The following is a 25,975-nucleotide window of genomic DNA, read 5'->3' as shown; positions in this document are numbered from 1 at the left end:
AGTTTATGCATTTTGTTAATGAATGTTAGCCAATTATTTGAAAAAAAAGTTAAAAACTATTATTATTATTACTAAATTGTTAGCCAAATTATTAAAACTCAAACATCAAAAGTTAATGACAAATAAAGCACCCATACCACTTACTAGGTTCATAAGCTCCGCCAGGCGCTACATTTTTTTGATTGATTTATTTTTTTTATTGTTTATTTAATCATTAAATATTTTTGTGTGTATAATTTTTGTTGATATTTTTTTTTAGAAATCCATTATACCGGAAACGAAAGGGGGAGGGGATAATATATAAAAAAAGAAAGAAAAAATGAATAATTTCAATTACATTTATATTTCTAATTTTACTTAATAATTTACAAATAAATTTGAAAAACAAAATAATTTTTTAGTTATATTATTTACAATTGTTTCAAAAAATTTTGAAAATGAAAATATTTTCGTTAAATTTAGATTTTTATTTACAGAAAATTAAAATATTTTCAATATTAAATTTCAAAAAATTAACTACAATATATGTTCTCTAGTAAATATTATTTACATTTAAAAAAAAAATTGTTTTATTTATATGCAAAAGAAAATTTGTAAATTCTCATTCAATCTTTTAATTTTAATTTATGGAAATTAAAAAACAAATTACTAAAATCTATTGATTTATGGTCCACGAAGAGACATTGGACATTTACATTATGGACTGGCAACAAAAATATTCTAGCGATAGATTGTTTCTTTTTTGAGGAAAATACCTTCACCAGTTTGAAATAAAATTTAAGAAAAAAAAATTATAATTTATACTAAACACAAATGAGAGACTTTTCATTAAAATTTTACAAATTAAAAACATACAAAATATATACAAAATTTAATTCAATACTTACATCGACGACCGTCAGTGATAATTTGTTCACAGTCATTTCGGCTCTGTGTGATGGGACATTTGAATAATGCACCCGAATGATTCGATTGTGGCTGCAGATTCTTCCCCAGAGGTGCACCGACCAATAACCTGAAATATGAACAAATTGAAAATATTTGTTATTAGTTTATTTTGTTTGGATTTACATTTAAGGGTACATCTAACAAATTTATCTAAAAGATAGATTCTAAAAAAAATTTAGTTAAGTAATTATCGTCTCGTTTTACACGGTCTTGGTTTTTTCATCTTGATTTTTTCTTGACTTCGCCTGAAAATCACGCGACCATACACTAGTTTGTGACACCTTGTAAGATGATATCTGATCTAATTTTTCTGTTGTCGCAGACGATAGTGCTTCACAGTGAAGCAGTTATATCACAGTTGGAATTAATTCAAATAAGATCTAATCAACAGATATTTAATAAAATCTTTATTCATTTGTTTAATTCCTAAAATTATGAAGACAATATTTATGTAAATTACAGTTTTTTGGTAATAACATTAGTCAATAAGATATAAGTCCTTATCTAGCTCCAAAATCAATCTATCACGTGGTTTTGAAAATACGAAAAAATATCAAATTATTTTGTTTAATTAAATTTGTGTTGATTTTCCATCAGTTTGAATATTTTTGGCATCGCATTTCTTTTCAAAAACTATGATTAGTTGTTAATTTTCACATTTAAAAATCTGTTTTTTGAAAAAAAGAAGGAAAACGGTCATAAAGCAATTTTTTCCTCTCCAAACAAGGTTTGTATTTCGTATTTGAAATATATTGACAAAAAGAGACTGCGATACGATGGGACCCCATCCCGTCTATCGATTTTACATGCTTAAAACTTAAATAAAATATTCCTAACAATATTTTGTGTAGATAAGTAATTTGAAGTCAAAATCTTTCTTTAGTCTTGAGTCGAAAACAATTTTTTATCATTTTTTGCTGTTTTTGTAGGTTTTCGTGTTTTTTTTTTTAAGTTGTCAGTTGAATTTTTCTTACAGATTAACCAAAAACTACCAACAATATGTTGCATATCATGAAATATTTTTAAATCTATTTTTGTTAACGAGATTTTTAGTCGAAAACCATTTTTTTACCATTTTGCTTGTATGTATTTGTAATCTTGAAAGCTTGTATTTCTCAGCTTAACAAACAGAGATTGGATTTTTCTAAGAAAATTTCAGAATAAGATCGTTTTTAAGTCAATACCTTCAATCATTCACGAGAATCTTTTATTTTTTTGTAAAATACTCAAAACGACAATTATTTTTTTTCTGTTTAAATTAACCGTTATTTAATTTCTTCTTCAAAATTTTATTAATTTGGTACCACGTCATATTATAAGATATAACATATAATTGAAGTCGCTAGCCTTGTTGGTTCGTGAAATATTTTGGGGTAACCAAAAATGTTCACTTCATTTCACAGATTCAAGATTTAGACGAAAAAGATTTTTTCAAACACATAAAGATGTAAGAATTAAGGTTTTTTCAAAACATCATATATAGATTTAAATTAACTCATAACTAATGAGGAAAAAAAGTGAGTTACTAAAAACATCCGAAAGGTCAACATTTAAAAATATCTAAATCACAATACACATTTTTCTTAAGGGTTATGCTTTTTACCTTAGCTTTGAAAACACTCATGTTTGAACATTTTTATAAAGGAGCATTTTAAAAATTTAACCTGAAACAAAATTAGAAGTTTTAATTTGAATTCAAAATATTCAAATATTGAAAACAAGTTTAACTTTGTTGTCCAGAGTAATTTAACACTCTAAATGATATAAAATGTAAAACTTAAACATTTGGTAAGAACCAACTATAAAGAAGTGGTGTTGAAAAGTAGGCGTTCCAGTGGGCGTCTGTATAAATATTTTAAGTATGCGTCTGAATACATTTATTCCTGTTTTTATTTGTTTCAGCCCCACAGTGCAGTAAATGCAGAGATTATGAGAAGTTTAAGTATATTTCAATTTAGTGTGTCACGACTCGTGTAGCCGATTAGTTCGTATATAAATATTCAGCTACTGTTTTTAGTTTATGAGTACTTACTTAAAGCACACGACCTACTTGGCACTTTAGTATATTTTTCAAGCCCCAAAACCACATCACAGAATCTGCTTCATTTAATGCTTCTAAAATTAAAAATAATATCGAATACAATTTTCTTACGGTTTTCTAATTTATTGTCTTATATTTTTTTTTATTTTTTAAATCTTATACGCTCCATATGCGTGCGTTTTTATTTATTATTATTTTCATTATATTTCAAGAGTTTATATTTTTTTTTTCAATTTATTTTTGTGTTGTGCATATTGAGTTTGAATGGCTTGAAGTGAATTGCCACTTGAAGCGGTCCACTCTTCCACTTGTGTTGCCAGTGACGTGAAAGCTAGATGAGAGTTTCTGACGTTAGAGATTATGTTTTTCCTTTTTTTTGAAGTGTTCGATTCGCTTAAGGCTGGAGAATATGAAAAGGAATTTTAAATATGATGGGCTGAAGGAGTATGATGGCCATTTAGTATTTAACAATAATTGGCTATACTACTCGTATATATCGATATGACTCAGAGGGGTCAGGCACTTTGAAAAAAAATAAATATGTTTTGATAATATTCAAGGATAAAGTCAGAAATCTAAATAGAATTTATGAGACATTTAAATCTCAAACCCTTTGAACATTTCAACGTTTTAGAATTACCTCAAATAAAAGATAACTAGATAAAAAAGAAAAAAAAAGGAAAAATAGGAATAGTATAGAAATAAACTTTTATGGAGTTTTCCAATAAGAGGTTCCATTTTGATGTTAATAAAAAGTATTAAATTAAAGTAATCAATGTATCTTTGTACGAGTATGTTTATTTCATTTTAAAGAAAATGCAAATTTGTACATCTTCTGTAACTTCACGAATTCCATCTTTAAGGCCTTAAATTGATCGTGGAGCATTGCAACAGAACTTATATTTCACGTAGCCCAAAAAAAAAGTCTATAAATGTTAAATCACAAGATTTCATTTGCTAATTGTAATCCCTTCTTCGAGAATTTTAAAGGTCAGGGAATTTTTTTGCGAACCTCTTGTTAAGGATTTAAAAATTTAATAGTTAACATTTTGCTAAATATTTAGCAATTTATTAAGGGAGTCTAACATTTTAAACTCTTACTAACTACTAAATTGCTTATTTCCTTTTATTACTTCGAAAAAAGGAGCATCCAAACATGTCTAAAAAGTGACAGTTCCTGAATATAAATAAAGCGACTACGCTTAAACGGACCTATTAATTGGAATTCCCAACTGTTGATAGAAGCATTACATACACTGCTCTCATAAGAATTATAGTACTTTTAATATATTGATTTGGGAAATTCCTAAAAGTTAAAGTAGTGATCCGTAATTTTAACTTTAGGAAATTGTTAAGAATAAGTAAGATTTTTAAATCGTTTAAAATTAGTTAAATCACCTTTAAGCTTCGTAAATTGCTAAAAACTAATAAAAGAATTTACTAAATCAATTAAAGCGGTTGAGCATTGTTGTGTTATCAGTTCAGCCAACTTAAAAAATGCAGTATTGAGATAAACGCGTCTGAAGTTTTGTGTAGAAAAAAATATTGCTTAATTTTGCAATGCTATTAATACTTAAATTAAACTGAACACCTAAAGGTTCTTTCTAGCCATAATCTTTGTGAACAACTTTTTGTCCTAAACGACTTTTTTAAATTTAAAAAAAAGCAATTTAACGAAACCTTTAGGATCCTTAAAAGTCAATATTGCCTCATTTTCAAAATAGGTGCACCTTTTTTTCGCCAAAAAATCGTAATATTGCTTATGATTTGTGGTAACAAAATTTAACCTGTCTTGAGTAAGTAGTTACAAATATTCAACAAACATAAAATCTATTTTAGGTAAAAGAACTTCTTGAAAGATACAAAATATTAAGATGATGACCTTCAATTAAATTAAAAATACAAATCTTAAATAGCCCGGTACCAAATGAAAAAAAAAAAACTAAACAATATCAATGGGAAACAAAGTTCTCATAACCGGAAAGCAGGGTCAATTAAATAACCATTCTCCGTAATTTGGGGTTCAATGAAACACCCAACTGCGTGTCTATAAAGCATACACACAAAAATTGACTTTTAATTCATTGAGTTGCTTTGTAATTTTGATTAATTGAATTGAAAGGAAAGGAAAATTCAAATTCTATTTCTGATGGTCTATTCCAGCAATATGCTTCCATAAAAAGAGTTAAGTATTAAATTTAATTAACAAACCTTCCGTCCGTTCGTTCACTTGTCTGTCCGACCATACCAAAGACGAAACAAACTTGAATGCCATTGAACTTGTAAGTTCTATGATGGTTCTATGTAACAAAAGTATATAACTTTTATAGCTACTTCGTATTTATTGACGAAGACGACACCGACCGACGACCGACGACGCGACGTTGATGAATGTTATATTATGCATACCGCTATCAGCTATATCTTGTTGATCTTCTAGATTGCCTTTTTTTCTCGTAGGCTGCAGCTTTTCATGATGGTTTAGGTATTAATTGGACTCCAGAAGATGACAGCCAAGAGATGACAGCGTTTAGGTTTGTTTTAAACTGTCAATAAACCAGATTCTTTAAGAAGCAAATTGAAGCGTGCTTTCTCAAAACCAGCATCACAAGGTATAAATCTTATAATGTATAGTATATATTCATTGGTGTGTTTAAACCGACTTGAGACGGCCTTTCTTTAATGAAACCAAACTTGCTCTACAACAGCGAACTAGAGCGATCTATAAAAAAACCTAACGAACGAACGGCCGTGGCCGGCCTAATGCACTTCTCCGGTTTTATCAGATGCATGCATAATTAAATCCACAGCAAACGCATGTTTGTTCTTCTTGCGTTATCTTGAAGTGCATACACGCTGCGCACACTAATTCTTAATTGCGCAAGAACCAAGGAGCCTCTTGTGGCCTTATCAGTTGCACTTATATTCCGACATGTGCGCTGTGTGTCCCGTCCCGAGTACCACATAATTTTTTGTTCCAGATTCAAGTCCAACATTAATTTTAAGAATAGAAGAGAACCGAAACAGAAACACCACCGCACCGGATGCAATTATATTTTCGGGGTCTCCGTCTTCATCTCCGCCTTCATAACCATCTTCATTTCTGTGGTCTGCGCAAACCATTTGTGTTTTATTGAAACGCATTTTATGGTTAAGTGGAACTCTTCAATTCAATAGAATATGAGAGTTTGAGACTGATGATGAGAATGATTAACGCTCCTGATCAGACTGTTAAATTAGTTTGCGTCAACAATCGAATCAAAACTAATTGCTATCCATAGACTGTTTCATCCTTCCAAAGACTTTGGACGATGAAGACGACGACGACGACTGTCACGCGACCAAATTCAAAAATAATTTGTTTGTTGTTTTCCTCTTTTTTTATGTATGTCCACCAACGCGGCTACATGACATTGGCTATTTCTCCACAATCCCCATCTTTACGGAGACTTCTATAAGACTTCTACATGGTGGACTTGGGGTTTGTATTTCTTGAGTTTTTAATAGAAATTGTCGTGCTATTGCTGTTGGAGGTTTTGTATAATCTCTAATCGCTTATACTTGTAGTTCGTTCAACAAATTCCCTCCTCTGATTTAACATATATGTGTGTACAAACGTTTGTTCGAAGAAGTTAGGTTTTCCTTATTCATCGCGTGTAACCGATGTGACTAAGTTGTGGCTACTGTAAGGTAAGACTGTAGACATCTCGGTGCCCGAGATCCATATATGGAATTGGTCACATTCTTTGTTCAGCACTGATTCATCTGGATTTATTTTATGGTGGCCGGCGCGGTGTGGCGGTGGCTGATGGAGACGCCCGGTGACAGAGAGGGAATTGATTTCAATTAATGTATTTCAATTTCAACAAGTTCACGGTCATGAAAATAAAACACACCATAGAAATATACAAGTTTCAGTTAAACGACTAAGATTTTTTCTGTGCCTCCTAAAGTAGAGGCAGAGAAGGAAGCTGGGTTTTGCAACTCTGAGAGTGAATTATGAAAACTTCCAAATGGGAATAATCATTTGGCTGTACAGTTTTTTAGAAAAGCTATATTTGGAAAGTGGAATATGATAGAATAAAAATAATGCAATTTTGACTTTAAAACATTAGAAAAATTCTGACGCAAAAATTATCAAACGATTTAATGTTATTGTTAAACAATGTTAAAAGATTTTAGCATCTTACTATTCCCTAAAATTTTACAAAACTTCAATTCACAAAATAAGTGCTTTAACTTTAAGTAAGTTTATAAATTCAATAGGCTTTTCACACAAAGTCCAAAAAGCGGTTTTCGCGAAATTATCGGTTTTGGCCGAAAACCTACCTACATTTTTGGTAAACCACAAGTTTTCGTAGACTACAAGTTTTATGTAAAACCTCTCGAAAAATAGTAGCAATCCAAAGTTGAACGAAACAAACAAACCTTCCGAAACATTCAGCGCTCAAATTAATGTAAACAGAACAGCTAATGGCTGCTGTCAAAACAAATATTTCATTTTGAAACAAATTTGGTAGTGGCAATTATTATTATTTAAATTTCCTTACAAAATAAGAATTATTGCTTTTTGTTTACAGAATATGGAAGAGAAAAAAAAAACAAAAAAAAAGGAAACTTTGGCTATAGCTGCAAACAAAAAAGACATCGAGAATAAAAGCCCCGGTAACTATTTGCGACACTGGCGGATCTCTTATGATCCTCCAGAGTTTCAAACGCTCTTTGTTAAGCGAGGAACCGGAATTCACTATAGCTACTGGTACGCCGTGACGACCCAAATGATAAGGAAGCCTTGCTCCTAGTTCGTAATGACGACTCGTCGCCACAAATATGTTTGACGCTTTCGCTTACTACCTGTAGAAAGACTTTGCTGTCACTCTGTTCAATCACAAGGGTTTGAGAGATATGAGAAAGGCAATAAAATAACTTGTGGAGGAGAATAAGTATGAAAGAAAATTTCTGGTGGAGGCTAAGTCACAGCAGGCTAGGAAAATTTGCGCTAAAACATTCCACAACGTGGGAATCGTTGTTCCAGTGGGATATCGTCCCTTGATGGACAGCGTTGCGAAGATCAAGAAGATCCTCAGTGCTTTAGACAACCCAGGCGAGCCCTCAAAGTTAAAAACCAAAGAAATAGCAGCCCATCATAACAGCTTCAGTGATCGTTCCGGATGAGTGTGATTTTGGTACGAATCTGGAACTAGGAACTAACCTTTTCTGCTCTGGCCATATGGACCTACACGACATCGTTCAGAATCTTCTCAACCCCGTCTTTAAGTTGCTCGGACAGCCGGTGTTAAACTAATTTAAATGTCAAATTAAAACGCTAAAAAGAAGATATTGTATCTTACTGTGTAATGCTATTCCTTTTAAATAAAGATGTAAAGAACTAAAACGTGTAAATGTTCGGTTTGAACTATTTTTGGGTTTTCGAAAACTTTTTGCCGAAAACTCCTTTTTGGCTTTGGTGTGAAAAGGCTATAAGTTTCTAAAATTATTAGATCCGTTGCGTTTCTTCTGTGTTTCTGCAATTTCAAATTATAAGATCTGTTCCCTAGGATAAGGTTTGTTTCTTTTGTTTTTTTTTTCACAAAATGTCACAGATTAAGAAATAGTATTTTCTTAAAAGCAAATTGATAATTATTGACAAAAATTCGAAATATTAAAGCTTCTGCACCTTTATTTTCAAATCTTTAGATTTTTCCCTTAAAATGTAAACTCTAAGCCCTAACCCAAAACCTTAAAACTTCCACCAAAACCCTTGAATGCAAAATTTTTGTAAGATAATCTGCCCCAATCATTAACCCAAATCTCTTTGTCTAAGAAATTATAAAGCGTGTTGGCTTATGCGCTGGAATGCCATTCTAAAATTTTGAGCTTAAAACCTTTTCAGGAATGTCATGCTAAAGTTTTGAGCTTAACTTCTTTCCACGAAAAATTACGTTTTCGCACCCTTTTCCAAGGCATTGAAAAATACTCCAAGACTGTACTTGCGATTTGGCATACAAAATTTGTGTAGGTCCCCCTGCCTTCCTGAGATTACTCGAACATAGAAGTGGTTGTTTTAATATCAGTGATGCCAAATAAAATGAAGAAAACACAGCATATCAGTCTATTTTATTAGATTTCTCACGTTCGGAAGTTTCCCTCAATCTTTTAATTCAAAACCTATTGAAAATCATAAAGGTAATTCCGAGTTATTAAGACTTGACCTTACATGGAAGCACAAATCCTACAAAAATATTCTCAAAGCTCATAATTTATTAATACCGCGCGTGAATATTTACACAAAACTCAAATAAAAATTAAGGAGCTACACGAAACACGACATCAAATTAGTCCTCCATATACCTTTATATTAAACTTAGTCGTGCTTCTTTTCAACAACCGCTTGGCCCATCTGAAACATATAACATTTTTAAAGCCCTTTGAAGAAAAAGTGCTAACGAAAAAATAAATGCAAAAGTCGTGAACCATTAAAAACGTTTTGCTGCATCACTTACTCTCTGTCCCTATTTTGAACGCGATCGGCATCATTGCCGCCGTCGGTCGTCGTCGGTAGGTCGTCGTAGCCTCACGGTTTCACTTAAGGTAGGTTAGGTTTACTTAGACTATAGTTTATGTACACACCGGAAAGTAACTTAGATTATAGTGTGGTTGAACAAAACGGTCGTGCCATGCTGCAGTCTTCAGATTAGCAATGCAAACGCACACCCTCTTCTCCCTCTTTTATTTGTCGTTGATATCGAGTCGTCGAGTTGGTCCTGCGGAACATCATTCGACGTTCGCCATAGATGACAACAAATCGATAAGTTTTCTCATTTTTCTGTAGAAATTGGTACTCGTACCCGCAAAAAGAGTTCCTCATTGTTAAATAAAAGACCAACGAAACGACGATTAGGGACAGAAAATGCCAATGGCCCGTCAATACAACCACATCGGGTGTGAGAACTGCATCGTTAAATCTCGCATAGATATCGGACATTTTTCACCCTCTTTATAGGATATCTTATGGCACCAACAACGACGACGGGACATTCTATGTGCCAAAGTAATTTACACTGATTGCTTGACCTAACGCCCTCTTCTTTTTTTTTTTATTTTTGCTCAAAACCATGATTGACCATTTGGTCAAACTGCAATTTGACGAGGGCCGGTGCCAAAGATAGGACATCAATTCAATTATATGGGGGCGGTAAGTATCACTTAAGCTGGCTAAAGGAAAAGTCCCAAATGGGCTCATGCAAACAAGAATGCAAAATCTTTATGGCTTTCGTTAATAGAATTTAATGGAGTATGAGCCTTAAACGGAACAATCAATCCCATTGATTCCAACACTAAATGGCTAAAGTAGTAAAATTTAATGAGATTTACCCAGCTACTACAGGCTGCATGTTCTGTATTATGCCTGGGAGGTATTTGGAAGCCATGATACATGACGTGGGTGCAGTGATCTTATCAACTTAGAAAGACTTATTGCAGAAGGAATAGCATTTAAGGTTTCCTTCCGAACGTAAAAATAGTTAATTTAATTCGCAATAAGGAAATAGTTCGTCTTCGTTAAGTAAACAGAGCTGTCTAGGGAATTACAAGTAAAATAGGAGTTTACATAGTTTTCATTTAAACTTAGAAGAAACTATAACTTTTGTGCATATATTCCCATGCATTTAAATCAATAAAAATTAACTGAGAAATTATTGATGCAGATTTCGTGCATCCGAATTCAAACTTGAAGTTTGTTTTGATGGTTCTGGGAAGAAAATTCGGAATATTGATTAGTTTTCATTGGATTGATTTTTGATTATGATTTTATATGTCTTCAACACCCTCATTTTGTCGGCTTATTTCAAGGAACATAAATAAATAACTAAATCGATTTAAAAAAAAAATAACGTATAGCTTAAGATGAGGCTGGGTAAGGAGAAAGTTTTGGAGACGCAAGAGAAGCTTATACTAAATTCGAAAATGTTTTAGTCCAAATTGACATTCCGTAGCATAATAGGTATGAGCCATAAGAAACGCAGTGGGTAAGGAGATAAAAGGGATAAGTTTTGCGAGGGTTAGTTTTAAAAAGATGGAGTCGTAATGACTTGACAAGGAATATGTACCAACTTATCTGATCCTCAAGAAATCAATACCCACCATCTATTAACCGATTTCAATGCTGCGTATGACGTATGACTTTACTCATGCACTGTCATACGAATTTTTCAACATATTTTTAAACAATCGTCAACACTAGAGGCACAATCTTCCAACGTTATGTCCGTGGCGCTTTTTTGAGCATTGCGATGGAAGCGGAGAAAATGGCGTGTCATCAAGAAAGGATATTGAACGGCAATGTTTTGGACAAAAAGTCAAAAGGAGAGCTAGAACTTTGATATAGTTAAGGACTTTGTCTTGCTAGGCACAGCTTTAAATTCATACAATGGCTTTGTAGCTTGAACCTTGCCACAGAAAGATGAGAACGTCTAAGGATGCTCCGAAAGAAAAATTCTTCGAGTGATCCCGTCAAACATATGGAGAGTGGAGGAGAAAATTCCATAGCGAACAGTACGGGCTGTTCAGCGAGACACTGATTTGGTCAAAAAACAAACAAAAGTCCAAGGATGGGTTATGTAGAGCGAATCGACATCAACGCTCCAGCCCGCAAGGTCTTCGAATCCAATTCCCAGAGACGGGGCGCAGAAGAGGAAGACCGAAATTCAGGAGCAGACAGCTAGCTAGCGACCAAGCTGGCTAGAGACGCATGTTGGGTAAGGCCCAGATGCAACCCAGACTTTAGCGCCACTTTAAGTAAGTCTGTAAATAGTTATAATGATTCAGATAATTGATAGAGCCAGTAAGGGGTGTGGACTTACAAGATCTTACATATCCCACTGCGTTTTTCCAATGTAGATATTGAGATTAATTTATTGAAGGGATTAGGTAATCAGGTAATTTGTTTACCATCATAAGTAAAAGCTTACATTTTTGTTCTGCCAAATATTTTACTGTCTTCAGTCTAAAAAATAGCCATTTACTGATTTCCTTTCTGAATTACAGTGTATTTTAACTTCCTTTCTCATTTACTTAATAAAGCCACATCCCTGACTTTTAATTATACTCCTAAAAAAGCACTGTTCGATTCAATGTTTTTTAAAAGAAATATCATGTTCAACAATGTCGGGTAGGCTTCGAGATGTTTGTTAATTATTAAGGCGCTAAGTCGAATATATAAGTATTTTAATTAGTCACGAACCAATGACCAAATATGGGGCGGCACGGAGCTCTGGGTAGGTCGGTCCGGTCCGGTCGGTGTTCGTGTACAACACGTCCGAAATGCACACAACACATAGATTCTGTTGTGTTGTGCTCCTGCTTACAATGAGCGCGAAGTTCGTAAATTTAATTAAACTCAAAAAATCTTCTATAAATGGAAGATAACAAGCCCGACGAACGCGGACCGACGACGACGACCAAGACGACGACATGGACGACCGATACGGTGACCATTGCTTTCAAGCTACAGACAGAGTTTACCTTCTGTGCGCTGCGCACCAATGAAGTAGAACGTAGATGTACATAGGTAAGGTAATGGGCAAGGTATACGTAATCCATCGCTTCAAACAAACTCCATGGTGATTGGTGATGTTGTGATGTATAATGAGCCCGCGTAAGCAAGCATAACTTCCTCGATAAAAGTGCGTAATTCAGTATGTTCATAGAGTACAAGTATAGTCATAAGGAGGGGTGATTTGTTGGGACCTAATGGTTTTGTTTCAAGCGCCGGAGCTGCTAGTTCCATCGATCAGTGGCAGTACCTAACCTACTATACAAGAAGCGGTAAGAAATATATGTACGATTACGATGTGGCTGTCCACCACCGCACCGCCACAGCTGCTTCCACTGCCGCTGCTACTACCAGCCACCATTATGTGTGTCCTATTAGTGCTAGCGTTGAGCGTTTCGTCTGGAGTTTCGAGATTTATTTTTTCTCACTCGTGTCATCCTAATGTGTGCTCTTAGAGTTGAGATATGTTGGCTGTCAGTTGTGTTAGCAGCACTTTGGGGGGGAAAATGTCAAATATAATTGGCAAGTGTGCAAGGAGTCGTGTTTGGTGGCTTGTTTTAACAAGCAGCCGTGCGCAATGCGCTCACAAATGATGAGAGCTTTGCTGATTAAACATTTTTTGTTTTTTACAGTGTTTCCATTTTATTGGTGTCGCCTGTCTTATAGACCAAACCAATCTACAGATTTGGCGTCTCTTTAAGTGCAGAATTTAATCAGTGGCTTTAATCATGGTCTCAAGTTGGTTGATGGTTTTTTAGCCATGTCCGAGGTATAGTATAATAAAATGTAAGGTAAGGTAATGTTGGACGTGTCTTCATTGGATTAATATACTATAGCGGCTGGCGGCGCGGTGGCCGACTCCGACACCACCATCACCATTGGCGTGGTAATTTTAACAATCATGGTTTCGCGAAAGATCATTATTTCAGTGTGCTGTGGTCTTACTTAGAAAGATATAGTTCCGCTTTAACAAAAAAGACACACCACTGATATGGACGAAAATCTAGAGTAGAGAGTTATTTTTATAGCTGGGCTTTTTGTGTTTGAAGTTTTTGTATATGGGTTTAATTAAATTTATCCATAAGTTCTTTACTCTTATGATACCCTTTTTCGAGAAAACTCTAAAAGCAAAATGGGAAATTTACTATCGAAACTGTCAGAGAGGTTCTATAAATATAAATAGAAAGTAATGGAGATTTCATGGGGAAAATAAATCAATTTATTCTTGATCTATGTCAAAACACACACTTCCATTCTTTTTGCATTCCATGGGACAAAATAAATTGATTTATTTTTGATTTAAGATCAAATCTCCAGATCTGGATTTTTCGGCAGATTTACTCTCTTTGTACCAATACAACACAAGTTTTTAAAATGTTTAGATGGTAATTTGACAGCTCTACCCCACTCTTTAGCATGTATACGAAGTGGCACGAATACAATAACAAACAAAAAAAAGGTCTAATTGTGTTTCATGCGCCACACAAAAATCAATTTTGAAAGGAATTCTGAATTTACCCGTGGAAACCTCATAAGTGACAATTATTGCTTTTGGTAAAGAATAGGTATTTTTAATTCTTAAATGACAGCACAGCTTGAAATGTCACACAAAAAATTGTGTTTCTTTTTTAACCGATTTCAATGCAGAGCAAAAGCATTTGACAGCTTTAATTAAACTGTTCAGAGCATGCTTAATATGCTCGGACTCTATTCAGATTCTTTATAGGTTTGTTCAACCAGCAACTGTCAGAGCAAAATAAAGGAACAACGTCATACGTCAGCTGCTAAAAAAAAAGAAAAAAAAATGTAAAAATAGATGAAAAATGAATAATGACATCACCTGATTTTGACAGTTTTCATCAACTAGGACTAGCTCCAAAAGTAGTATTGTAAGTCAGTGCAGAAAATTTCTCAATAAACAGAACAAATCCAGTACAGCTAGTTGAACATAGCTAGTAAGTATACTTTCATAGCAAGGTGACAAGACAAGCAAACAACTTTTCATGTGTCAATTTTGTTAGTCCGGAGAATTAAACTGAACGCTCCGGTATTAAACTGAACATAATCCACACCTGAACAATTGCGTCCTATAGTTAATATAAGAAATATTAAGTGGTTCTTAATAAAAAATAACTATGATTGCATTGGATTAAAAGCAATTTGAATAGTTAAACTGTCATTTCCTAAGAATAAAGGTATAAATTAATACCTCGCACCCTCACTAGCTATGTCATATTATCTATTTATACATTCTTATACTCGTAACTTTAACAAAATACCTTTCGATTATAATTCTATTCATTAATAGTTCGCCGTTATAAATTGTTAATTTATTCATTACTATTTTGTTTCTTTGTTCCATCATGCTACCCGTAACCATAACCCAAGCCACATCAATATCACAAACTCTACAAATTCACAACTACTTGTCATTAGAATAATGTTCTTCTCCTGCTGTTTCCAAACTGACACTTCTTTCAAAAGAACACAAAGAAACAATATAAAATGAACTGGGCTTGGCTTGGAGTTCTGAACGTAACTCAAAATCTAAAAATATAAAATATCGAATCTTAAAATTTAACTGTAAATTGCAACTGATTAAAATTGTGACTTTAATTGAAAAAATCTCAATCTCGAATTCGAGACAATTTATGAACGTCATTTATGTAAAGCTGTTTTATTTTCATAAAAATAGAAGTAACAAAAAGATGAATGCAAATGTCACTGTCATTAAAGTCGATTGTCATTTAATGATGAAGTGCAAAAGTTTTATAGTCGCAAAAGCGTCATTCTCGCGTTACTTTAACTTTTGTGTTTCTCATAATTATCTGCCGCTCAATCTTGTCACCTTAATAATTTACGAAAATTGCATCTCATTCTCAAGAGTATATGGAGAATAGAAAGCAAAATTTTGGTTGTTTGACGGCTCAGCAGCATTGCAACATGTAATTTGCGTCTGTCATAAATTATTATGCAGCATATTGTATGGCGGCATGGTGGGCGTTTGAACCGTTCACTGACATCTCACCTTGGTGTTGGCTGATGTTGGTACCGTTCCCATACGTCGCTCGTACATTTAGTATTTTGAAGTTTGGGACTTAAACCTAAAGATGACGGCGAAAAGCCAGAAGAAGCATGACATAAAATTTAATGACAAAAAATCACGATCAGCCGCTCTGCCGGTGCTTACAGCATCAGTTTAGGAGTATAACACTATTGAGAGTCGATATTCCTGTTTTGTTGTTGTTGGTGGTGGATGCAACTTTATAGTATCTTCGGTCTTTGGTGAGCTGCATCCAGAATAACATCAGGGAATAGGTTAGGCAGTGAGTGGCATATATTATAATACAAACAGCAGCACCCAAGACCCAACGGAATAAGGGGCTAAAGCACTGTTAAGTTAAGTTAAGTAAATATTTTATTTGCTGTTCCCATTTGGTATTATATGTTAGTAAGCCTTACCAGTTTAAGAGCCCGTAATGCTTCTTTCTTTTCTCTTCGACTGCCGCGACGACGACGCGATGCGAAGCGACGTAAAGCAATAACGATGTGATGTTAAAATGCAAATATGGCAACTGATGGCGAAGTGCAGTGATCTTTGCCTGTTGCCTCAGATCCGCTTTCCCTTTGGGGGGCAATCAAGTTAAAAGAAATCCAAATCCAATCAAAAAATGTATACCTGTTGGTACAGTGATGTGCAAAAAGTCAAGTGAGTTTCATCAAACATTTTGACACAAAAAACTACTTCGGATCTGTCAACAGACATTTTTGATTTATTAGTTTAAAAATAGAATGTAATTCTGAAGGTTAGCATTAGTTTGACATTAAATTTTAGAATTAAGAATTCATTATAAATTTTTGACAGTAAACAGTAGAACTGTCAGATGGTGTGAAATGCTATCAGAAATGTTTTGAATAAAATTTAAAACTGACATCAATTCTTGAGGTTAACAATAATTTGACATTTAATCTAATAATGAAAACTTCAATAGGAATTTTTGACAGTAGAAGTAGAACCGCCGGTCAGACATTGACGTTGTGTATTGTCATTAGTTCATTGTCTTTTTTGAATGATAAACTCAAGAAATTGTCTAAATTAAAATTTTTAATGTAAATTAAGTTTTGGGAGGTTAACATTGGTGTGACAATTAATGTATTGATTGAAATGTCTTTACGGATTTTTGACAGTCAACAATAAAACTGTCAGTAAAACATTGACTTTGTGGAATATCGTTAGTACAATGGGAAGGTTGATTTGCAGTAACTTACTTACTTACTTAAGGTGGCGCTACAGTCCGGGGCGGACCTGGGCCTCAACCAACAAGCGTCTCCAGCCAGCTCGGTCCCTAGCTAGCTGTCTCCAGTTTCGCACGCCAAGTTGGTTGAGGTCCTCTCCCACCTGGGTGCGCCACCTGAGTCGCGGTCTTCCTCTACTGCGCCGTCCCTCGGAATTGGATTCGAAAACCTTCCGGGCTGGAGCGTTGATGTCCATCCGCTCTACATGACCTAGCCATCTAAGCCGTTGGACTTTGATTCTGCTAACTAGGTCAGTGTCGCTGTACAGCCCGTACAGCTCGTCGTTATATCTTCTCCTCCACTCTCCATCTATGCGTACGGGACCAAAAATCGCCCGAAGAATTTTTCTCTCGAAGCATCCTAAGACGCTCTCATCTTTCTTTGACAGGGTCCAGGCCTCAGCGCCATAAATGAGAACCGGGATGATGAGTGTCTTATAGATGGTGATTTTACATGCTCGAGAGAGGACTTTACTTCTCAATTGCCTTCTAAGTCCAAAGAAGCAGCGATTTGCAAGAGTTATTCTTCGTTTGATTTCAGCGCTGGTGTCGTTGTCTGCATTAATAGCGGTGCCTAGGTAGAGAAAGTCCTTAACTACCTCAAAGTTATAGCTGTCCATGGTGACGTTTTGTCCAAGACGTCGTTGTTCAGTGTCCTTTTTTGATGACAGCATATACTTGGTCTTGCCCTCATTGACCACTAAACCCATCTTCTTCGCTTCCGTCGCAATGCTCAAAAACGCTCCACTGACATCACGCTTTGATCTTCCAATTATGTCAATATCATCTGCGTATCCGAGTAATTGGATGGATCTTTGGAAGATTGTGCCTCTAGTGTTGACGGTTTTTTGCACAATTCTTTCCAGAACGATGTTGAAGAAGTCGCATGACAGTGCATCTGCATCGCCTTGTCTAAAACCTTTTTTGACATCAAATGCATCGGTAAGATCTTTTCCGACCTTGATAGAGCAGCGTGCATTCTCCATCGTCATTCTGCACAAACGGATAAGTTTGACAGGGATGCCAAAACTAGACATTGCTCGGTAGAGCTCTTCCCTATAGATGCTGTCATACGCGGCTTTAAAATCGATAAAGAGATGGTGGGTATCGATTTGAAGCTCCTGGGTTTTTTCCAAGATCTGCCGTAGTGTGAATATTTGGTCGATAGTGGACTTTCCTGGTCTGAAGCCACACTGATAAGGACCAATCAGGTTGTTGACGAATGGCTTCAGACGTTCACATAATACGGCAGAGAGGATCTTATACGCAATGTTAAGAAGACTGATGCCTCTGTAGTTGGCGCAGTTTAGAGGGTCTCCTTTCTTATGTATCGGGCACACTTTGCTGAGATTCCACTCATCGGGCATGCTTTCTTCCGACCAAATTTTGCAGATGAGTTGGTGCATGCTCCGTACCAAGTCATCGCCTGCTGCTTTGAATAGTTCGGCAGCGATGCCGTCAGCTCCAGCAGCTTTGTTTGACTTAAGTTTAGATATGGCTATCTTCACTTCGTCAAGGTCGGGTAGGCGGAATTGTTGATCTGCGTCGCCTAAGTTGAGTGGTTCTATCTCCCTTACAGCGGAATTCGGTTCGTCATCGCCGTTATATAATTTGGAGAAGTGATTTGCAGTAAGCAACAATTTATTTTTGTCTAATCTTTACTTCGACAACCTTTACCTGAATTATATTAAACCAAACATCAGGGTCTTTGTACAAGTCACACATTATTTTGTATGGTAGTGAAATAGCTTTTACTTCTTTTCAAATTTGATATGAAATTTTTTTAACAAAATAATTTAAAAAATCAATACATCAAACAATTAAAAAGTTCAAGTCAATGATAAATATGGCCAACTGATGTTTATTAAATATGAAGACTTTAAAGCAAGGGAGATTTTTCTAAGTCAACTTTCCAGTCATCTTTCCAATAAAAATATTTTAATTGGAATGGAAGTATTTGACACCTTGTCTTTCATATACTAGAAATTAGACTTACTTTCAAGTCAAATAAGTCATCTTTAAACATAAATAAATTCGGTGGCGCAACAGTCCTTTGAGAACAAGGGCCTAGTGGCTTACAACTCTCAGCCATTCCGGTGTGCGAGTAATTTTTTTAGGGATGGAGGCGGCCTATATTTTTAAGCCGAAATTTGAGAAAACACTTGGTGACAAGAATTACTCTTGGAGGATTTGTCAATTCCTCGCAAGGTACAGTACCCGTGAAAAAACTGTAGATGGTATAGGCAACGGTTGAACCAAAGTCCTCTGGCTTGACAGTCCAACATATTTACCATCACGCCACGAGTACTTTGTCTCCTTATGTCATCTGCATAAACAGCTTAATGGACTTTGCTTTTAAAATAGCACAAACTTCAAACTTTACTTTACACCTCTACTTAGCCATCAGTGCAAACTACCATATGAACCTGTCCAGAGGTCATTACGAATTTTTGATAGTTCTCTTTAGAAATGTCAGTAAACCACTAAAGTTGTGAATTGTCAGTGCAGGGTTTTGTTTTTGAATGCTATAATTACGAATTTGTTCAATCTTCCCAAATATACTTATTTTATTTGAAAACTAATATCCAGAAAGATTTCAACTAAAAATATGAGATATTTTTGTTGTCACAGCACTGTAGTACATAATTATGCATTTATTTGCTTTCTGGTAAATATATTTTTGTATATCAAAGTAAGATTTAAAATGAGCAAAATTCATCTCGTCTGCCTACGCGATAATTGAAGCGAATTTGTTGATGTTGTGCCCGTTTTTTTCGTCTTGGGTTTAAGTTGGGGTCGTCACAGTGTTGGGGTTGACTGGGGCGTCATATCTTTAAAGATCTTTGATTTTGCGTTGGATCGAGTATATGTTTCTCTTTTCCATCCAGTTTTGTTTTGATTGTATTCGCACGAATCGCTATACTATATGATCGGAAAATCATCGACCAAAGCAGAAAATATATAAGACCTATCTGGCTGTAACGCCTTTTGTAAAATTTGTGTGATGGCGCTGCATCTTCTTGATCTATAAATCTCACCTCTGCAACTAAAATAACACCATAGGCATAGAGAGTAAGTTTTGCCACGTTGTCCTCATCCTAGTCCTCATCTTGACTTCGATAGTCGTTGAAGATAATTTTTATGCTTCAGGCAATTTGTCATTGTGCACTTTGGTGCAAAATCTGAGGGCAGTGAAGAGCGATTGAAAGGAAGTGCGCCAAGCTAAGATGATTTATTCTGCACAGCGAGTATTCGTGTGCTTGAGTGGCTTCACTATCATTTGGATATGTTGTTCTACGACACCTCTTCCATTGATCGAAGATATCGGTTCTATTCTATAAGTGCATCAAGATCCTGTTTGACGTATTATCAGAATCAATAGAGTTGCCAGATCTTATACAAAATCCGATGATTGATTTTTGTTTACACGATCACTCACTATCTCAAATGTGATGTTGTTAATATTTCCCCGTGTTTCACTTCGAAACCATTTTCATATTCCATTAAACATGTCGACCTAAAAAATGCATATTTCTTAACTAAACAAAAGAATACAATCATTTTCCGTAAAGAAAACAAACGTTCATTCCACGGATAATAGAAAATTGATTGCTTTATGCATAATGAAGCAAGATCCACCACCACCCACTGATGGGCGTTTGTCGAGAAGAACCATTTGGCGGAAGAGAACCATATCAATCTGGTGCTGATGGTGATCGTGGGCATAAAATAGAAATCTCTGCAATAGTTCTTAAAACATTACTTCACAGACTCCAAAGCACCAATTCCAGCACCAGCACCAGTACCGTATGATATTAAAGCTTGAGGCATAAAGGTGGTCTATGATGAATACACAAAGGCCCATATGGAATTAGTATATTCCTGATGGCTTATGTTTTGTTTCTAGTGTTATGTGAAAAGTGCGCGAACGCTTGTTGAACTCACTGCAACTAGATGAAGGCGGAGGAGGCCTCACTTCACTAGAGATTGTTTATGTCTGGTTTTATTTCACGCATGCAGTTTAATGACCTGAATCTGATTTGTTTTCCTAAGACAAATCTTAAGATCTGCTAGCTACGTACAACATCAGAGCAGATCATATAGAAGGCACAGCGAAGTGGTTTTTCGTATGGGTTGTGTAAGTAGGTTTAGAATGTTTTTTTATTTTGTGGTTTTTAGTTTGTAATTGCTGCAGAGACTTTAGTTTGCAACCGCAACCACGTGTACGTGGGAGGGTTGTTTCCCAACGTGTTTTCGAGTTCTCGAAAAAAAGATAAATAATGTGGTAGATAATTTGAAAGCAATGAGTTTTTGTTTTTTAAGTTAGTTGCAGACAGAAAATGCTTTCTGGGTAATTTATCATAGTCTCGCAGCGCGACTTGCAAGAGTTACTGGAAAAATGTGTGTCAGCTTCAACATCAGCGGTTGGCATTAATTGTTAGCACGTACTAAACAAGACAAATTCTAATCGAGAAAAGTGTGGTACGATGGTAGATTGTTATTATTATAGAAGAAAAAACATTAACAAATCCATTAAATGCAGTAGCGACTTTATTAAACTTTTGATAGTTATTTATGATTTTCAAAAGTTTGATGTGAACGAATTTAGTATGAGCTTCGGTTATTATTTTTAATAATCAAATGTGTAGTTTTTAAAATTCATAAGTACATCCTAGAACCGAAATGAGGAGAATCTGTACTAATATTATAAATGGGAAAATCAGTTTGTTTGTTTGTTTGTGTGTTTGTCCGTCCTTCATGTGGCAACGGAGGAAGATATTAACTTGATTTTTTGTGCAAAGAAAGCCACAAAGCTGGACAGTGTATTAAGATACATTTTATCGTGGTAAAATATCTCATTCCCAGCTCCCTCGACCAAATTCGCCATAACACTCATAGTGAGATATTCAATATATTTTTAATGTCATAAGGTATTTCTTATAATGACACTAACTCACGATATTATGCTAAAACACTATTAAAAATATGTGCTTAATGGTTACAACCGATATTAAGATCTATGTGGCACTAACGCAAGATTTTTGTAATTTAGGAATTCTGAAATTTGTGCAGGTGCTTACATAGATTTACAAAATTTGTTTATTACAAAATTACTACAAAATAATAAAGCTAATAAGATATATACATATTTACTAGGTATTTTAGATCAAATTTAATTAATAAGTCCATTACATTTTTCAAGAATTGTTTCCTAAATCAATCTCAATTCATACAAAGGTCAATTTCATTATAAACCATATTAAATAGATACAGAGAACGCGTTATTGGTTCATTTAGACCATTATTAGTCCCATGAAGAGGAGGATAAAATAATACATTTATGTTGCGAAAAACTCGTGATGGAACATGGAATGGAATTAATGAAAGCAAATCACAAGAATGTATTCTGTTATCAATAATATCCTTAATAAATAAAACACTTTGGAGTTGTCTCCAACATTTAATCGTTTTTAAGGCAATAAGAGTACACCTTGAATTATAATCTGGTAAAGACCCAACACAGTAAAGTTTTCGAAGTGCACAACGAGTAAATCTTTTCTGAACTCTTTCTATTCTCAAAATATTATTTTCATAAAAAGGAGACCAGACGATACAACAATTTTCTAAAACAGGTAGAACTTTAGACATAAATAAGGTCTTCAAAGTATAGCCATCCTTAAAACCTTTGGAGTTTCGCTTCAAGAAACCTAAAAGTAAATTACCTTTAGATACCACGTAATCAACATGAGATCTAAAGTCAATCTTTGAATCAAAAATCATCCCAAATTTATTTACTTCAATTACCCTCAGAAGACTAACATCATAGAATTTATATTCAAAGAGATGAAGACTTAGATACATTAAAAATGTTACAATTCGAGTAATTCAGCTCAAGATGATTGTAGTTGCACCAGTTAAGAAAATTGTCCAACTGCATTAATAAGCAATCTTCAAGTGAAGATGTTGCTGTGGAAACTTTCAAATCATCGGAGTACATGAAGCAGTTAGAAAATTTAAAAACAGAAGGTAAATCATTTATAAAGATTATAAAAAGAAGTGGACTCAAACGACTGCCTTGTGGAAGACCCGACACCACGTCACGTTTTCTATCAGAAAGGTATGAATCTAACCACTGTAAAAATGAAGCATTTAATCCTAACATCTTAAGCTTTTGTAGGAGAAGACCCTGATGCACGCGGTCAAAGGCTTTAACAAAATCAGTATACAGGACATCAAACTGTCTATTCTTTTCCACACGGTTTTAACAATAATTTGCAAATAGACTTAAATTAGTTCACGTTGATCTACACTTTACAAAACTATGTTGTTTTTGAGACAAAAAATTCTTGACAGCAAAATAAAGTCTTGGGTGACCATTTTTTTCAAAAAGTTTGGGAATAATTGAAAGTTTTGATATTGGTCTAAAGTTCTTCACTAAGTGTTTAAGAACACTCTTATAGAGGGATCTTTATAAGATATTTTCCATTCATTAATAAAAACACCAGTTTGAAAAGATTTATTAAAAATATGGTTTAAAACACTACAAAGTGAATACGAACATTTTGACAAAAGAATAGGAGAATTTATTTTAAGCTACCCAGAACATCTTGGTCTGAAAAACTCTGTAGTTTAAAATCAATCAAATCAGTTATATCAGGATACAAGTTGCTGATATTTGTTAAAATATCACAATTATAAGAAGTTTGAAAGAATTGAGCAAAAAGGTCACATGCGGACTGAATATCATTGGATGTAAGTTCATCGTATTCCATGACTTGAGGAAAAGATGAACAATTTCATTTAGAGTTCAGAAAAACTAAAAAGATTTGGAATTATGTTTTATATTTGATTCAGTATTTATAATATAATGCTATACAAAAAATTTGTTGAGAAAATCCAATTCTTTTCCTAACTGAAAAAATACTGCACCATCTTACCAAGAATTTGTTACTTTATAACGCTTAAATGTCTAATTTTTAGTATTATGTACATTTTGTATCCTTTTAGGAACAAATCGTTAAATGCCTTCATTATAAATGCTTTTTAAACTTGTAAACATATCATCTAGAGACTTGCCTTCCAATAAATCCTTCCAATTAACAGTACTATACAAATTATTTAATGCCGTGAAATCTGCCTTTGTAAAATTAACTTTTTTTTGTTGTTCGAGAGAGGCAGAAGCATAATTATGATGAATAGAGTTATTTAAAAGAGGGAAGTCTGAAATTTTCAAGGAATACTTTAAATCATTGTAAATAAAAACTAAATCCAATGTTCTATTTAAACTGTTCTTAACATTATTAATTTGAAACAGGCCCGTAGAAGAAAATTTTGTTTTGAAAATAAATTCCAACATATTTGAACAGGAGATATGAGTAAGAATTTGTCAATAACTTTGGGCGAAACATTATTAGTGCCAATATCGTAACAGGCAGTGTTCGAAGGGTTGAAAATGTAATTATTCCTCAAATACCAATAGTTCGTACGGATTTAGTATTTAAATTCTAAAGGCTTCAATTATCGATTAGAGTTAGTATTGCTTAGACAATTAAAATGGCGCAAAGGCAAACACTAAAAGTATTAGCGGTGAACCTAGAAAAGCCGTGCTTCATCGATTTAGTTGTGAAAAAGCTTAAAATCTAACTTATATAACTTATGTATATCTACTTTCCACTTTTATGTTTTTAAGAGACATTTTTTTTACCTCGCGTGCACAGCTGAGGACAAAAGGTAGTTTCTATAAATTCAATAAAAAAAAGTGCGTATACGCCTAGGTGCACTACTTTTAACCACTTTTTTAATTGTTAACAATTCTTTTTTGAATACCATCCGTAATGTGACGAGAAACAGTTACGACTATCATACCAGAGGTTCGGATAAAATCCGTGTCTAGGCTCAATCCCAGTGCATTTCAAAGTCTTTCTCAGGGTTTTTGCGAGGAATTGACAAATAATAAAAAAAAATAGTAATTGTAATTGTAAATGATGTAAGGTTTCTCAAATAAACCCTTCGTATTCAGTATTAGAATACCATTTCCATTTCTTAAACACAGGAACGGTTGAGTGATGGAAGTCACTGTCACGCCCCGGTTCTATACGAGCTGTAGTTCCATCAAATTGGATTTGATCCTGTTTCCGAAGTTTAATAATGTTTAGCTCCGATCTTAACAGGCCTTAAAATGTGTGTATATTCCTGCTTAGAATAATATATTTTGCTTTTAAGATCATTTAAGGGATCATAATGCTTAATATCCTCTTACAAACCCAATTCAAATACTTTAAAGACCAATAAATGTTTTCTTAAAATCCATTAAAACCTTGTCTTATTTTTACATCTTCAAGAACTCTCATATTTCAAGGCGAAGAGGAAGAGAATCTTAAACCCCTTTTCCTCTCATATGCAAAACAATATAATTATCATAAATGCATCGCACTAAAATAACCTATCTCGCTGCTATGAAAAATTAACATTGAAATGGGAATTCCTGGTAATAATAATTGCGTTATACTGTTTTTTTATTCTCCATAGAATGGGGATCTTACACATGCCCATAAACTTACTCCAAAGGAATGTTGTCTTGAGAAAAGAAGAATGACACCCGACTCTTGAGTGCTATAATAACAACAACACCAAAAGAAGCAGCAGCATAACAGCTCAGCTATATAGCCATATTTAAATGACAACATGTCCCTGGCTGGTATCAGGGTGTCGTAACAAACTAACAAGATGCAAATGAGCCTTTTCATGTGACATAAGCCCGCAAATACTTACATCAACCCCCAAGTCCCCGTCAAAACTCACTTAGCACAGACTGAGATGATGACGACGACGACGACAAAGTCGAAGACCACGAAGACGATGACGACGTGTGAAACACCATATAAAAACATTACTTTGATGTGCGTTTAAAAACTGATGTTACTCACCTGAAACGAAAGAAACAAAAATGCAAATTAGTTTATTCGTTTTTACGAGTAAGTATTATTATTATGTTTTGTATTTTTGGCATAAACTTATCAAGTAAACAATTATGTAATTTCGTCCAGGGAATGATAAAGCTGTTACAGTCCGAACAGATACGTGATTCGATTGTCAAATGATGCTTAGCGATGATGAGAAAAAAGCGAACACGCTTTT

The 25,975-nt window shown here is 34.4% G+C and overlaps 1 protein-coding gene across 2 annotated transcripts in view; it reads right to left on the bottom strand.

Moving 5' to 3' along the window:
* The window catches only part of LOC129944612 (integrin alpha-PS1), a 94,931-nt gene that overhangs the window by 19,610 nt on the left and 49,346 nt on the right, over positions 1–25,975 (bottom strand). The window contains exons 2-3 of one of the 2 annotated variants that reach the window (XM_056054156.1): positions 888–1,015; positions 145–168 (exon numbers count right to left, since the gene is read on the bottom strand). In XM_056054156.1, the coding sequence (XP_055910131.1) occupies positions 145–168; positions 888–1,015 (152 nt within the window). The remainder of the gene's footprint in view (positions 1–144; positions 169–887; positions 1,016–25,975) is intronic. The other variant, XM_056054157.1, reaches the window with a different exon arrangement.

The sequence above is a fragment of the Eupeodes corollae genome, chromosome 2 (assembly GCF_945859685.1).
Source record: "Eupeodes corollae chromosome 2, idEupCoro1.1, whole genome shotgun sequence".
Taxonomy (NCBI): Eukaryota; Metazoa; Arthropoda; class Insecta; order Diptera; family Syrphidae; genus Eupeodes; species Eupeodes corollae.
Note: the sequence above shows the minus strand (reverse complement) of the source record. Positions and strands in the feature narration are given on the sequence as shown.